This window comes from Elaeis guineensis, chromosome 4 (assembly GCF_000442705.2).
Source record: "Elaeis guineensis isolate ETL-2024a chromosome 4, EG11, whole genome shotgun sequence".
NCBI classification, from domain to species: Eukaryota; Viridiplantae; Streptophyta; class Magnoliopsida; order Arecales; family Arecaceae; genus Elaeis; species Elaeis guineensis.
This window is the reverse complement of record NC_025996.2, coordinates 13,326,283-13,338,509: the sequence shown is the minus strand read 5'-3', so window position 1 is coordinate 13,338,509 and position 12,227 is coordinate 13,326,283. Positions and strand designations below refer to the sequence as shown.

Genomic DNA, 12,227 nt, shown 5'->3' with positions numbered 1-12,227 from the left:
CTGGTAGTGAAGTGTCAGATGCTCAACAGGAGACATAACAGCTTCTCTTGATTTAGCACAAAGCCTAACAACCTAGATATTGCATAATGTCAAAGGAAAATAAACATTACCAAAAGAAATAAACAAGTTACTGGTGATGCAACCAATACCAAGAAATTTCAAAATATGGCAATCCTAAATTTACATATATAGTGATGAACTAATTTTATAGAACATAAGACAGCACTGTAAAATATTTAATGATGGCTTTAAATGTCACAAGCCAAGGGTCGCATTTGAAAAGGGGAAAAGTTTATAAGTATCCAAAGCATGGTTCGCCGTACCGGGCCGAACCGCCCGGTACGTGGCGTACCGAGCCGGACCGGCGCCTTACCAGTTCGGTTCGGATCCTTTTTTCGAAAAATCCCCCCGAACCGCACCGAACCGCCCGGTTCGGTCCGGTTCGCGTCCATACCGCCCAAAATCGGGCGGTATAATCGGTTCGGTACCGGTTCGGCATGAACCGAACCGTGCCGACATCCCCCACATGGAAAAAGTGGAGAGGGGGGAGGGGAGAAGGGGAGGGGGTGGGGTCGGGGAGTTTTTAAATGACTGAGAGGCGTTAGAGTTCTCTGAGAAGTCTCAGAGAACTCCCGAAAGCGTCCGAAAAATTAGAAAAAAAAGAAAAAACTCCGAGTGGTTCGAGGAGAGGCTGATCTTTGGCTGGAGGTAAAATAATATGTTATTTTCTTAGTAAATATTTATTTTTTTATTTTTATTGTTAAAAATAGGATAAGAATGAGAAAGAATGAAAATAAAAAAAATCATGCCAAAATCTTGTGATTTTGGTATGATTTAATTATATGTGATAGATCTTTAGAAGATCTACATGATGACACCAAAATTATTAATTTTCGTTAATTATATATTTTTTAAATATTTATATATATTTATTTATTTAAAAATTAATTAAAAATTAAATTTTAGAAAAAAAATCAGAGTTTGGGAATCATGTTTAGAATGATTCAAGCTACTTAAATCTAATTTCAAAATTTTTTTTCAAATATTTGAAATTAAAAAATTATTTTTTAAATTATTTAAATTAAAAAAATTTAATTATAAAATAAAAAATATATAAAAATAGTGTTATATTTTAGTTAATTTAAAAATATTATTTGAAGCATATAACATATTTATTTTGAATTTAAAAATTTTAAAATAATTATTAAAATTATTTTAAAATTATATATAATTATTTTAATTATCATTAAACTATCATGTTTTGTTATACTTTCATATATTTATAAGAAAAAAATTTAGAGCATGACGTTCGTTCACTTTAATTAATCAACTATTTTATAATATATATTTATTTATATAAAAATTATTAAAAAAATAAAAAATCAGAGTTAGTTTTGAAATTGAGAATAATGTTTAGAATAATTCAAAACAATTGGAATATTTGAATCTACCTTGAGATTTTTTTGAAATTTTTTTTGTAAATATTTAAATAGTAAAAAATATTATCAAATAAAAAATATATGTAATTAATATTATATTACAGTTAATTCGAAATAATTAGTATTTTGTTATACATGCATAAATGAGTAAGAAGAAAGATTCAGAGCGTGACATCGGTTGGGATCATGGCGAGATACTCTCGACTCGACATCATTGGAGATGCAAATAGTGCAACACAGAGTTCGAGGGAGGAGAGGTGACTAGGTTGAAGCAGCATTTGACTGATGGTTATCCTGATATGTCCATGTGTCAGAAATATCCGCAAGAGGTCCGACAATTGAAGAAAAAGCACTTTGTTGATTCGAAAGCAGTGAAGGAAAGGACAAAGTAAAAAAAAAAACCGAAGTAAACCGTCGAGCTGCAGAGCCACCTTCTTATCACTTTAGAGAGTCAGAGGAGACTTCTGCTCCAGATGATGAGGAGGCACAGATTGAGGTTGCCATTCAGACGAGCTTGGCGGATCAGTACCGACAGGAGAAGATGGCTCGATACAGAAAGCGATTCAGACCATCATGCTATGAATCAGGATCTGGATCAGCGATTGATGGGGGAGAATTCGAGTTAAAAAGAACTATCTCAGTCAAATAGTCTGGTGGTAGAGGGAGCAGACGCAGCATGTCTTCTTTGTTGGGAGCTTTTGGCAGTAAGAGGATGTCTTCCAGAGATATTCCAGTAGGAGCCAGCATTCAGGATTTGGATCCACATGCTTTGCCCAGTAAGGATTCAAAGCAGCAGAGAATTGACAGTATGTTGAAAAAGATAAGAAGAAGGATATGCGGCGAGCTATTGGATCATGGTTTCATTTCAGTCATATTCCAGCAAATGCAGCAGCCAATCCTTACTATCGATCTGCTATTTCAGCCATAGAGGCTGCCGATCAGGGTGTAGATCCTCCAGGACCTAAGAACATCTATGGTCAGCTTCTTGACAGCAACAAGGAGGATCTGCAGAGATGGATTGCTTCTTACAAAAATAAATGACCTACACACGGTCTGACAGTGATGTGTGATGGTTGGACAGGTCCTACTCGACGGAGTATCATTAATTTTTTGACATACTGTGATGGAAAAATATTTTTTCACAAATCAATTGATACTTCAGAAAAGATGTACGATGCCACATATATTCTTGGTCTGATGGAGGAGGTGATTGATTCAGTGGTTGAGCAGCATGTCGTACAGGTCATCACAGATAACGGACCACAATATAAAGCTGTCGGAGAGTTGCTGATGGAGCAGCGACCGCAGATATACTGGACCCCATGTGCTGCACATTGCATTGATCTTATATTGATGGATATCAGAAAGATTCGCAGGATGCAGCAGGTAGTGGAGATTGCTCAGACCATTACTAGATTCATCTACAACCACACATGGGTTCTTTCATTGATGCGGACATATACTGAGGGGGAGATCTTACAACTGGATATCACACGGTTTGCTACCAACTACATAGCACTTGATAGTCTTCTTCAGAAGAAAGCAGCTCTACATCAGATGTTTGTCAGTGCCGAGTGACAGGAGAGCAGATATGCGAGGACCGACACTGATGAAAGTCATGTGGAGAACTTGGTGACGAGTCAGTCATTTTGGCAGTAGGCTGAGAAGGTAGTGAAGGCTATCGAGCCTTTATATGAGATGCTTCACACCGTGGACAGCGAGAGATACCCCCAGATGGGCTTCCTATATTACATAATGGAAAGGGCAAAGAAACAGATCAGTGTGAATGATCCCAAGCATGTTCAAGAATTCATTAACATCATTGAGCACCGTTGGGACTATCAGATGGGCAGAGATTTGCATCTAGCTAATAAGTTTGGATTCAAGAATATTTTAAAATATTTTTTCGAAGCATGAAAATAAAAGTATGCTTAATCAGTCTTGAAATTTATCTACAGCTTATTATTTGAATCCGAGATTTCAGTATAGTATTCCGGGGATAGATATGGACAGCGAGCTTCTTGTTGCTCTTCGCAATGTTATATATAAGATGGTGCCCGATCCAGAAATCGCATCGTTGTATCTGCAAGAGGTATGCTAGTTTAAAACAGATGTAATTATTCAACTGAATTCGATCTGATATATTTATAAATAATAAATATATTTTATTTCAGACGAAACAGTTTAAAGAGGGATCAAAGCAAAAAACAGATGAATCCAGATAAATTACATATCAATAATGAGCAATATAGATTGATATGTAATTTTGCTTTTATAGCTGAATGATGGATTCATTTGAGAATGTCAGCAAAAAATTTGAGACATATGACTGTCCGTATTTTTTCTCAGACGGTTTCTGCTAGTGGCTGTGAGCGTAATTAATCCACTTTCGTCCTTATCCACAGCAAACAAAGAAATCGTCTGACACAAAAATGCCTCGACGATCTTGTAATATGTTTACTACAATCTGATGTTGAGGCTAAAATATATTCAGGAGAAAGTTCAGTTGAAGTACATTGATCCGACGCTGGATGATTATGCCGACGAGGATGACGATCCGATCATCGGATGACTTGCAGGTCAACAGTAGGAGCCAGAGCTTGATGAGCTAGGGTCCCCTCCACGACCAGCCAGTGTGGTGACGAGGGAGATCAGGGTGGATCCAGGACAATGGGCAGAAAAAAATATTCCATATAGGGTTCCAGCTGATCAGCCACAACCTAAGGGGACACAAGAGACTCATTCATCACATGACTCGCTGTCCGATACATCTTCCCAGAGATTCGAGCGAGAGATGTATAGACGATTCTCCCGGCAGCCAGCAAGAAGGCATCCATCCTCCCAATCACAGAAAACTTAGTCACAGGGGCACAAGGGGGAAAAGAAAAAGACAGTTGTACGTGCACCACTCTCGAGAGTACAGGAGCTATATGGTTCAGATACGGACACCAGGGATAGTGATGATGATACTGATAGTAGTAGCCATGGATCTGATGATCAGGGAGAAACTGGAGGACAGGAGATCACCGTTTATGAGACTCAGCCACAGGGTGATATTCGATTCATCGGTGAGTCTCAGTTTACGCATGTTACACAGGATAGGGATCATGGTGGACGAGTCGGTAGAGACCGTGGAGAGCCGATTTCATATAGACAACGGACTTCTAGAGATCGTCCAGCACATGATGCAGCTGCGGACGATCTTGCACGTGGAGTGGGGTCCATGGATGTATCTGGATCATCCTCGCATTATGGATCCTATTATCCACAGCCACCTTATGATCCATATGCATATGGTGCATCCGAGGCATCATCTTCTAGTGGTTACTACCTTATGCAGCCTGGAGCATCTTACGAATCAGATTTTACTACTGGAATATTTGGATGGGCTCCTCTACAACCGTACCATCATCTCGAGGATACTTTTCAGAGCCAGAGTTTTAACGAGAGGTCTGAGATGTCTTACAATCCAGAGAGGATGCCTTATGAGATGATAAATATTCGAGAGTACGATGCAGCTTGGCTAGAGGGTTGGACTGATGTCCATTCAGACTATGTTGATGATGCAGACATCTACGAGCGTCACAGACACTCGATAAGAAATTAAATGCAGAATACATCTTAAGGTTCGTATATTAGTTATTCGCTTTGTACTTAAATATTTAGATACATTTTAATGCGTATTTTATATATTTTTCCTTTAGTTTTAAGATGACATAGTTGAAATATAATGTAAATAAATATATGTTTGAAATTTTGGATCAAGAGTCTTTGTACCGCAACCTAACTCCAAATTGAACTCAAATATGTTAACAATATGCAATATAATATCATTTTGAGGTTGTATTTATCAATTATTAACTTCAAAAATCCCAAAAAAAAATTGAAAATCGAAAAAAAATTATGTATCGATATCGGACTGGTACGCCTTGGCGTACCGTGTCGGTACCGTACCGTACCATACCATATCGGTCCGGCACCGGCACGCCGTCCGGTACCGGTACAGCAAACCTTGATCCAGAGAACATGAAAAAGAATTGACGGACAAAGATTATACAAAAGAAAAAGGAATTCTTAGTTTATTCCTGAAAAAGGTAATACTAAAAAAAAGCAATTTATACCAATTTTGAACAAAAGCATTTGTATAACATGCAAATTTTGTTAGGAATCATGAAAAATAAAACTTATTAAATCATGATCCTATGAGAAAACAACAACAAGTGATATGTAACACAAACTTAATATTCAGATATGTTTTTTTTTTAGCTTTGTTGATATCCTAGCATCACCATCATCTTCAAGTTCCACAAAAGATAAAAGAGAGGAATGGAATAGAAGAAGCAAAATAAATAGCAGTGTCCGAATGAAAATTAAAATACATTGTTTAAGGCAACACACTAACATTATCATCGATTTGAATTCCATTAACAAATGTGTATTTCTTAATCATGGAAAAATGATATGAAAATTCTCGTAACCTTACATTACGAAAATGACACAGCCAAAAACAAAGGTAGAAGAAGAGATGCATTATAAATTTGTAAATACATGTAGGAATTTTAACCTTCAAACCAGTTGAGCTTATCTTCTCAGCCAGTTGGTCAACAGCCACATTACTTGGAGCACATACCAGGACCTGAAATTAATGAAACATCAAATATAATGAGCATGAACTATATCTCAAAATGTGACATTAGCATTGCATGTCATATGAAATCAATTACCTGCCCCTGTCCTTGTTTAGCCATGTGGTATACAATAGCAGCAGATGTGACAGTTTTTCCTGTGCCAGGGGGCCCCTGTATCAAACTAATTGGTTTCTGAAGGACACTTTTCACCGCAAAAACCTGCATAGGGGGAAAATCAACATGAACATTATTCACAGGTATCCAAAATATGTTTGTGAGGAAAATGTTCCACAAACATATTGGAGATAGCCAGATACAATGATGACATGCATAAATTTGACATAAAAAATAATCTTTAACAAATTGATTCGTGAATCTTTTCAATGTTTTTGCAATCTCCAGAGACATCAAGTCAAAAACAAACATACTTGGGATGCATTTAGTTCTGGTAGGCCAGGGGCGCCAAAGCGGCGGGGTAGCGTGTTACGAACTATTTGAAGTTCAACTTCATGACCTAAAAGGTGATGGTATATGTACCTGTACAGAGAAAGAAATTAGCATATACAACTAGTTACTCAGTTACCAAATAACTACAAGCTACTGCTGTGGCCACACTTCAACTTGCAATAATCCAACTAGCGTACATCATAGTTCAAAAAGGTGGCAACATAGGGGCACAAATGAGCTAGACTGCAGGCCAACTTTTACACTGTTCAGGCCAGGTTTCCAGTTTGGCCCTATTGAATCTGCAAATCTTTAACCCAGCATTGCCCATTTGCACCTATTAGGACACAGGAAGACGGTAATGCTTAGTCCAAGGCATGGCCCAACATGCCAGGATCATAGGTCATTCTGCATTATAAAATGTTGTAAACATCAAGTCATAGTGCATTTCATAGGCACAAGCTTTGCAGAAAAGTTTTTCCTGCCCATGTACAAAGTTGCCATTTCATTTACATGGAATCATTTACAAAAACATGACATTTAAAAATATAAATTACAGTTATTCATCACAGTGATTAAATAGCAGACAAGAAACTCACCCACTGACACTAGTTTCATCCACTGCAAATGTTTTCAAGGCACCTTGCATTCGATCAAAGCTAGTACTCTTCCAAACAAAATCTACACTAAAGCCGTGGTTCACATCAACAGGAACTCCCTGATGAGCATAAAAGGCAAGCATGTAAAACCAAGCTAGAAACAAAGCTAGAAGTCACAATGAACACTAATGCATTTAATTCTATGGTCATACCTGATTAGCACGAAGTTCTAGTGCGACCTCCTCCTGAGCAGTTAGCTTGATCTGATGACATTGTTACAAATATATGAGCACAGATGGTAGATATCAGGTGATGTGAAGTAGCTAATACGAGAAAAAAAAATCAAGCAATATCCATACAAACTTGAAAAAAATGAATAAACAAACTTAGATAACATATCATTGTGAATATGTTCTATAAGTACTTCACTACCATACCACATGTCCCACAGACTGCCATGCAGGATGAGCTGCATCTCCTGAATAACGCAAACGCAACTCATCTCCCGGAACAAGCCTTAGTTCATTGTCTTCCTGTAAATTTATATATTGCTCTAAACGTCAGCTAAAAGAAAAGAACTGAAAATCAAGAGGTAGGTACACATAAAGCAGTAAAATCACAAGAATGTAAAATTCTTTACATGCCAGATAAATAGAAGAATTTCTTAAAACAACCTTGGGAAAGACAAAGTAAGCAATGCGTTTCTTGTTAAGGCCAATATCCCATCGTACTGTCACGTTATCTTTACTCTGTGACTCTTTCATCATCTACAGAATGAATTCATCAACGAAAACTAATCAAAAAGAATTAATTAAAAATTTTAATCATTTGGATCCATATGAGCAACATAAAAATGGCACACATACCTTATCATAATCAGCTTCAAGCTTGATGAGTGGTGCAAAGACATTTTGATACTGACAAAAGAAATAGTGAACAAAAAAATATCACCAACCTCCGGAGACAAAATATAACGCTGAAGAAGACCAATTCTATCAAAGTTTTACACAAGCTTTAAGACAAACATTCAGAAACAAACTACAATCATACAGACTTTCAGTTTTAAAGCTGCAAAGTTAAACTTGCACAAATCGAATCCAGAACCTGATAAGCATCTTCATACTTCAAGGCTACAGGCTGAGGCTCATCATCTACTCCAGGCTTCTCGAGATCTTCTAGAGTAGCATCAGGGTTTGTCTTCCACAGCTCTTCCACTTTGTTAATTTGCTGAGCACTGATATGCCGTGCTCTCAGCTGTTCCTGTTCAGAAGGGACCTGAAGACAGAACCCAATTAATTATGGACCTTATGGAAAATGTGATAGACACATAAAAGATGAAAATGAAGATTAGCAAACCTTAACAAGCCATGGAAGGAAACACCGATCGTCAATGAGTGGACACCATTGGCTTAGATCCCAATTCATATCTTTCAATGCATTGACACTCAAACACGGCTCTCTGCACAAGAGAACCACCACACTCTCTGTTTTTGCAGAGATAAAGCCAAGAAGGAAAACATTGCGGCAGCCACAGTTATAGCATTCAAGGATTGTTTCTCCTAATGGGCTGTCTTTGTGGAGACAAACTTCCTTGTGTTTTGCTCGAACCTGGGGAAAAAATAGACATCTGTTATGAGAACACCATTAATATACTTCAATAACAGAAAAGGCTAAATGATTGAGACAGATTTGCTTATATAGAGCTTCTAAATATCATCATATGCTTCCAAATAAAGCAAAAAAGGAGTGCAGTTCCCTATGCTAAGCTTTCCCCTAGTCCCTCTTTGCCTGAACTTTTGCCAGGTTGAGAATAACTTTATGATATACTCTTAATTTATATGAGCCTAGATTGCAAAAGCAAAGATAAGGTTTCCAGTCTCCTATTCTCAGACCAAAAATAAGCATATGAATAAGACAAATGACACATTATTCTCCTGGAAAAGCTCCTGACATTCATTTCAAACACCTGATAGAGCTCATCTTCTGATAGCAGGTTTGCTAAATTCAAAACAACCTGGAAATTAAAGCTGCGTCATCAAATTCAGCATCTTACACAAGACTGATGTGGAAAATACTTCCATAAAGAGGTGAAGTGAAATTCTAATGACTAATCTAATATTTTTAACCAAACAACGTGTGTGCACGTGTGGGGAGGGGGGGAGGGAGAGAGAGAGAGAGAGAGAGAGATCTTCCCAAAAAAAAGTGCTAGGGCATGCCAAGTACACCCATGCTCTGGACAATTCAACAGACATAATTTATCCCCATAAACAACTTCAATTTTTTGAGGGATGTTATGATACAGCTATTGGGAAGAAGTGAGATGTCTGGATTAAAGAAATTTCATGAGGGAAATGAGTGTGAGTTATTCTTTCGCTTCACTTTATGCACCTTTTTTTCCTACGAATCCCGCAAGATCCAACCAAAATGCATTTTAATAACATAAGTAAGAGAAACAGAAAGTTTGTGAGAGGTAGGGTTACATAATCCAGTTAATTCTATCCCCGCAATCAAACAAAGCCCCAGCAGGATAAGATCTCAAGAAAGCTCAATACCGCAACTAATAAACCTAAATTACTTCGAAGGCAAAGCCTTTTATTATACATCCTAGTATAAATAAGAATGGTAATATTCTGTCCATGTAAAATTTTAAACTAGATATCTTTAATTGATGGATAAGAAAAGAAGATTGTTTCAAAATTTCTTACACAACTAACACTACAAGATCGATAAAAGTATCTCTGCCAGCTACCACTTCCAAGTCTTTCCTGCACCCCGCCCAAACACACAATGCACACATGCACCCTCTTTCTCAATGGTTTTTCATCTCATATTATATGCACAAGACAAATGAGAAAAATAACCTAACACAATCTCTGGTGTCAATGATGATCACGTCTAACCTTTTAAATACGACTTAAAGTTTAAGTTTTTGGCTAAAATGGATTAGCATCAGCTGAGACCAAGCCAAAACTAGCCACTAGGTTCACATTTCAGTCAATTTCCATGGAAGCCTCAATAACAGTTTGATTTCAGCCATTCACTATTTGACCAATGCTTCTATAAACTTTTTCTTCAAGTGCCATTTTGGGATCATTTCTCGTTTCTTTACATATAAATGTGCAATCAGCTTTAATTCAGGGCCATCTTAATTTCCTGGCTTGCAACAATGGGCTTTGACTATCATATTAGCACTTCTAGATAATTCTCAAACAACCCAAATATTATCAATTTTATTCACAATTCAACAAAAACTACAAACCAATGCACGACTAAAAAGAGTTCATTGGCCACCAAATAAGAACAGTAAACTATGAAAACTTTCCTATCAAAGATCAAATAAAAATACAGTTATATAACAACCCAAACTCTGGCCTTCTGACAATATCAATTATCTTGATCCAACTAGATGTTGCAACAAGCATGGCATAATGGCAGACTGACTACTTTAAGACTCAGCAAATCATTAAGTTATCTGCCTATTTTGCATTGTTCCTTCCAAAGTTTAACTCACAAATCAACTAAAATAAAAGAAGAACTTTCCAAAAAAATGAAACCGAAACTAACCCTTTCTCCTTCTTCTGGTTTTAGACCATAATAATTAAAAATCCAAACAAAGTATCACCACTCGGATGTGCAGATACTAGCATTTCAAATACATTCAAACATTAAAATTACAACAAGATGACATTAATAGCGAAGAACAAAAAAAGAAAGAAATCAAGAATTGTCAAAAAAGATACCAGCTAAGTTTTCTAGGAAATAAAGAATTCATGTGTTTACAATAACAAGAAATATCCGAGAGAATAAGAAATAGAGACAGAAGGGCAAGGGATCTTCCACCACGCACCAGGTGATTGACGATGTGGGATCCCGATGTATTTCCCCTCGAGTTGCAGAACCATTTCCGGCACGACGGGATGTTGCACCTCACGACACATGCCGGGTTCTGCACCCCGCAATACCGGCACGCATGCTCTGTGAAATCCCCCTTCCCATACTCGAAATTCTCGTCCTCCCCCGTCTCCTCGAAGCTAAGCCCGCTCATCCCCGCCGCAAGGGCATCGGCAGCCGAAGCCTGATTGCCGGCCCCACCCCTGCCCTTGGAGGACGAGGCGGAAGCCAACGACCCCGCGCCGGCCTCGGGAGCCGGTAGATTGGCGGAGGGGGAGTCCGGCACGGCATCCGGCGCCGGCGGAGGGGGCCAGGCTGAGGATCGGATGGGCTGGGAGAGTTCTCTGAACTCGGAGTAGTCGTAGTCGTCCCCCTGTGTGTTGAACTCGAGGAAGGTGTAGGCGTCGCCGCCGGTGTCGGGCTGCGATGCCGTCTCGTAGAGGTTGTTGACGACCGAATCGGCCGCCATGACTACCGAGGAGATAGGGTTAGGGTTTAGTCCGGCACGGAGAGAGACAAAGAAAGAAGTTATTTTGGAATTTGGGCGATTCGGAGATTTATAGATACCGGAATCGGAGGAGCCAGGAGGGGCGAGGCGGGGGACGGAAAGACGGTGGGGAGGTTAACCGTGGTTAAATGTAAGGTTTAGCCCCCGGTTAAATCTGAACCGTCGCACTGGTAGGCGGATGACTTAGGTGTGATGCACATGAACGCAATTTGATGGTTTGATGCGATAGAAGACGTTAGCTTATTTCCAACGCGCATGAAATCATTTTGATGATCCAGTAATGAAGCACGAGAGGCAGTGCTGTGCATCTTTACATGTAATTTGAGGTTAACCAACACGATCAAATTGGAGCATTTTTCTTTTTTTTGATAAAGAAATTTGAGCAATTGATGTACTATGATTCCTAGACTAGCATGGTGAATGTGACAAATAGATTACTTTTGCATAATTATACCACATATCCAAACAATCAAGTAATCTAATATCATGTCTATAAAAAACAAGTCTCATTCTGGCCACTTGCCAATCACCAGGGTTAATGGAGATTTCAGATTGTTAATACCATAAAACCATTTTAGTCATGAAGTGTCACATATCATATCATCGATCAACTATGAATATATCTGAGGTTGGATGTTGGAACCTAAAGAGACATATTGACCGAGATGTAGGAGTTGAGTAATCAAGTCTAACATATTTTTGGTTGACATTCGAAAGC

The 12,227-nt window shown here is 38.3% G+C and overlaps 1 protein-coding gene and 1 pseudogene across 1 annotated transcript in view; one reads left to right on the top strand and one right to left on the bottom strand.

Annotated features, from left to right (window-relative positions):
• The window catches only part of LOC105043814 (regulator of nonsense transcripts 1 homolog), a 30,059-nt gene extending 18,490 nt beyond the window's left edge, over positions 1-11,569 (bottom strand). Inside the window, exons 1-12 of the mRNA XM_010921532.4 lie at positions 10,958-11,569; positions 8,467-8,718; positions 8,215-8,385; positions 7,977-8,027; positions 7,785-7,877; positions 7,548-7,643; positions 7,323-7,373; positions 7,111-7,229; positions 6,496-6,604; positions 6,164-6,286; positions 6,004-6,075; positions 1-72 (exon numbers count right to left, since the gene is read on the bottom strand). Of these exons, the coding sequence (XP_010919834.1) occupies positions 1-72; positions 6,004-6,075; positions 6,164-6,286; positions 6,496-6,604; positions 7,111-7,229; positions 7,323-7,373; positions 7,548-7,643; positions 7,785-7,877; positions 7,977-8,027; positions 8,215-8,385; positions 8,467-8,718; positions 10,958-11,470 (1,722 nt within the window). The 5' untranslated portion in view covers positions 11,471-11,569. The remainder of the gene's footprint in view (positions 73-6,003; positions 6,076-6,163; positions 6,287-6,495; positions 6,605-7,110; positions 7,230-7,322; positions 7,374-7,547; positions 7,644-7,784; positions 7,878-7,976; positions 8,028-8,214; positions 8,386-8,466; positions 8,719-10,957) is intronic.
• On the top strand, positions 1,583-5,046 carry LOC140856910 (uncharacterized; annotated as a pseudogene).
• Positions 11,570-12,227: the final 658 nt, after the last annotated feature.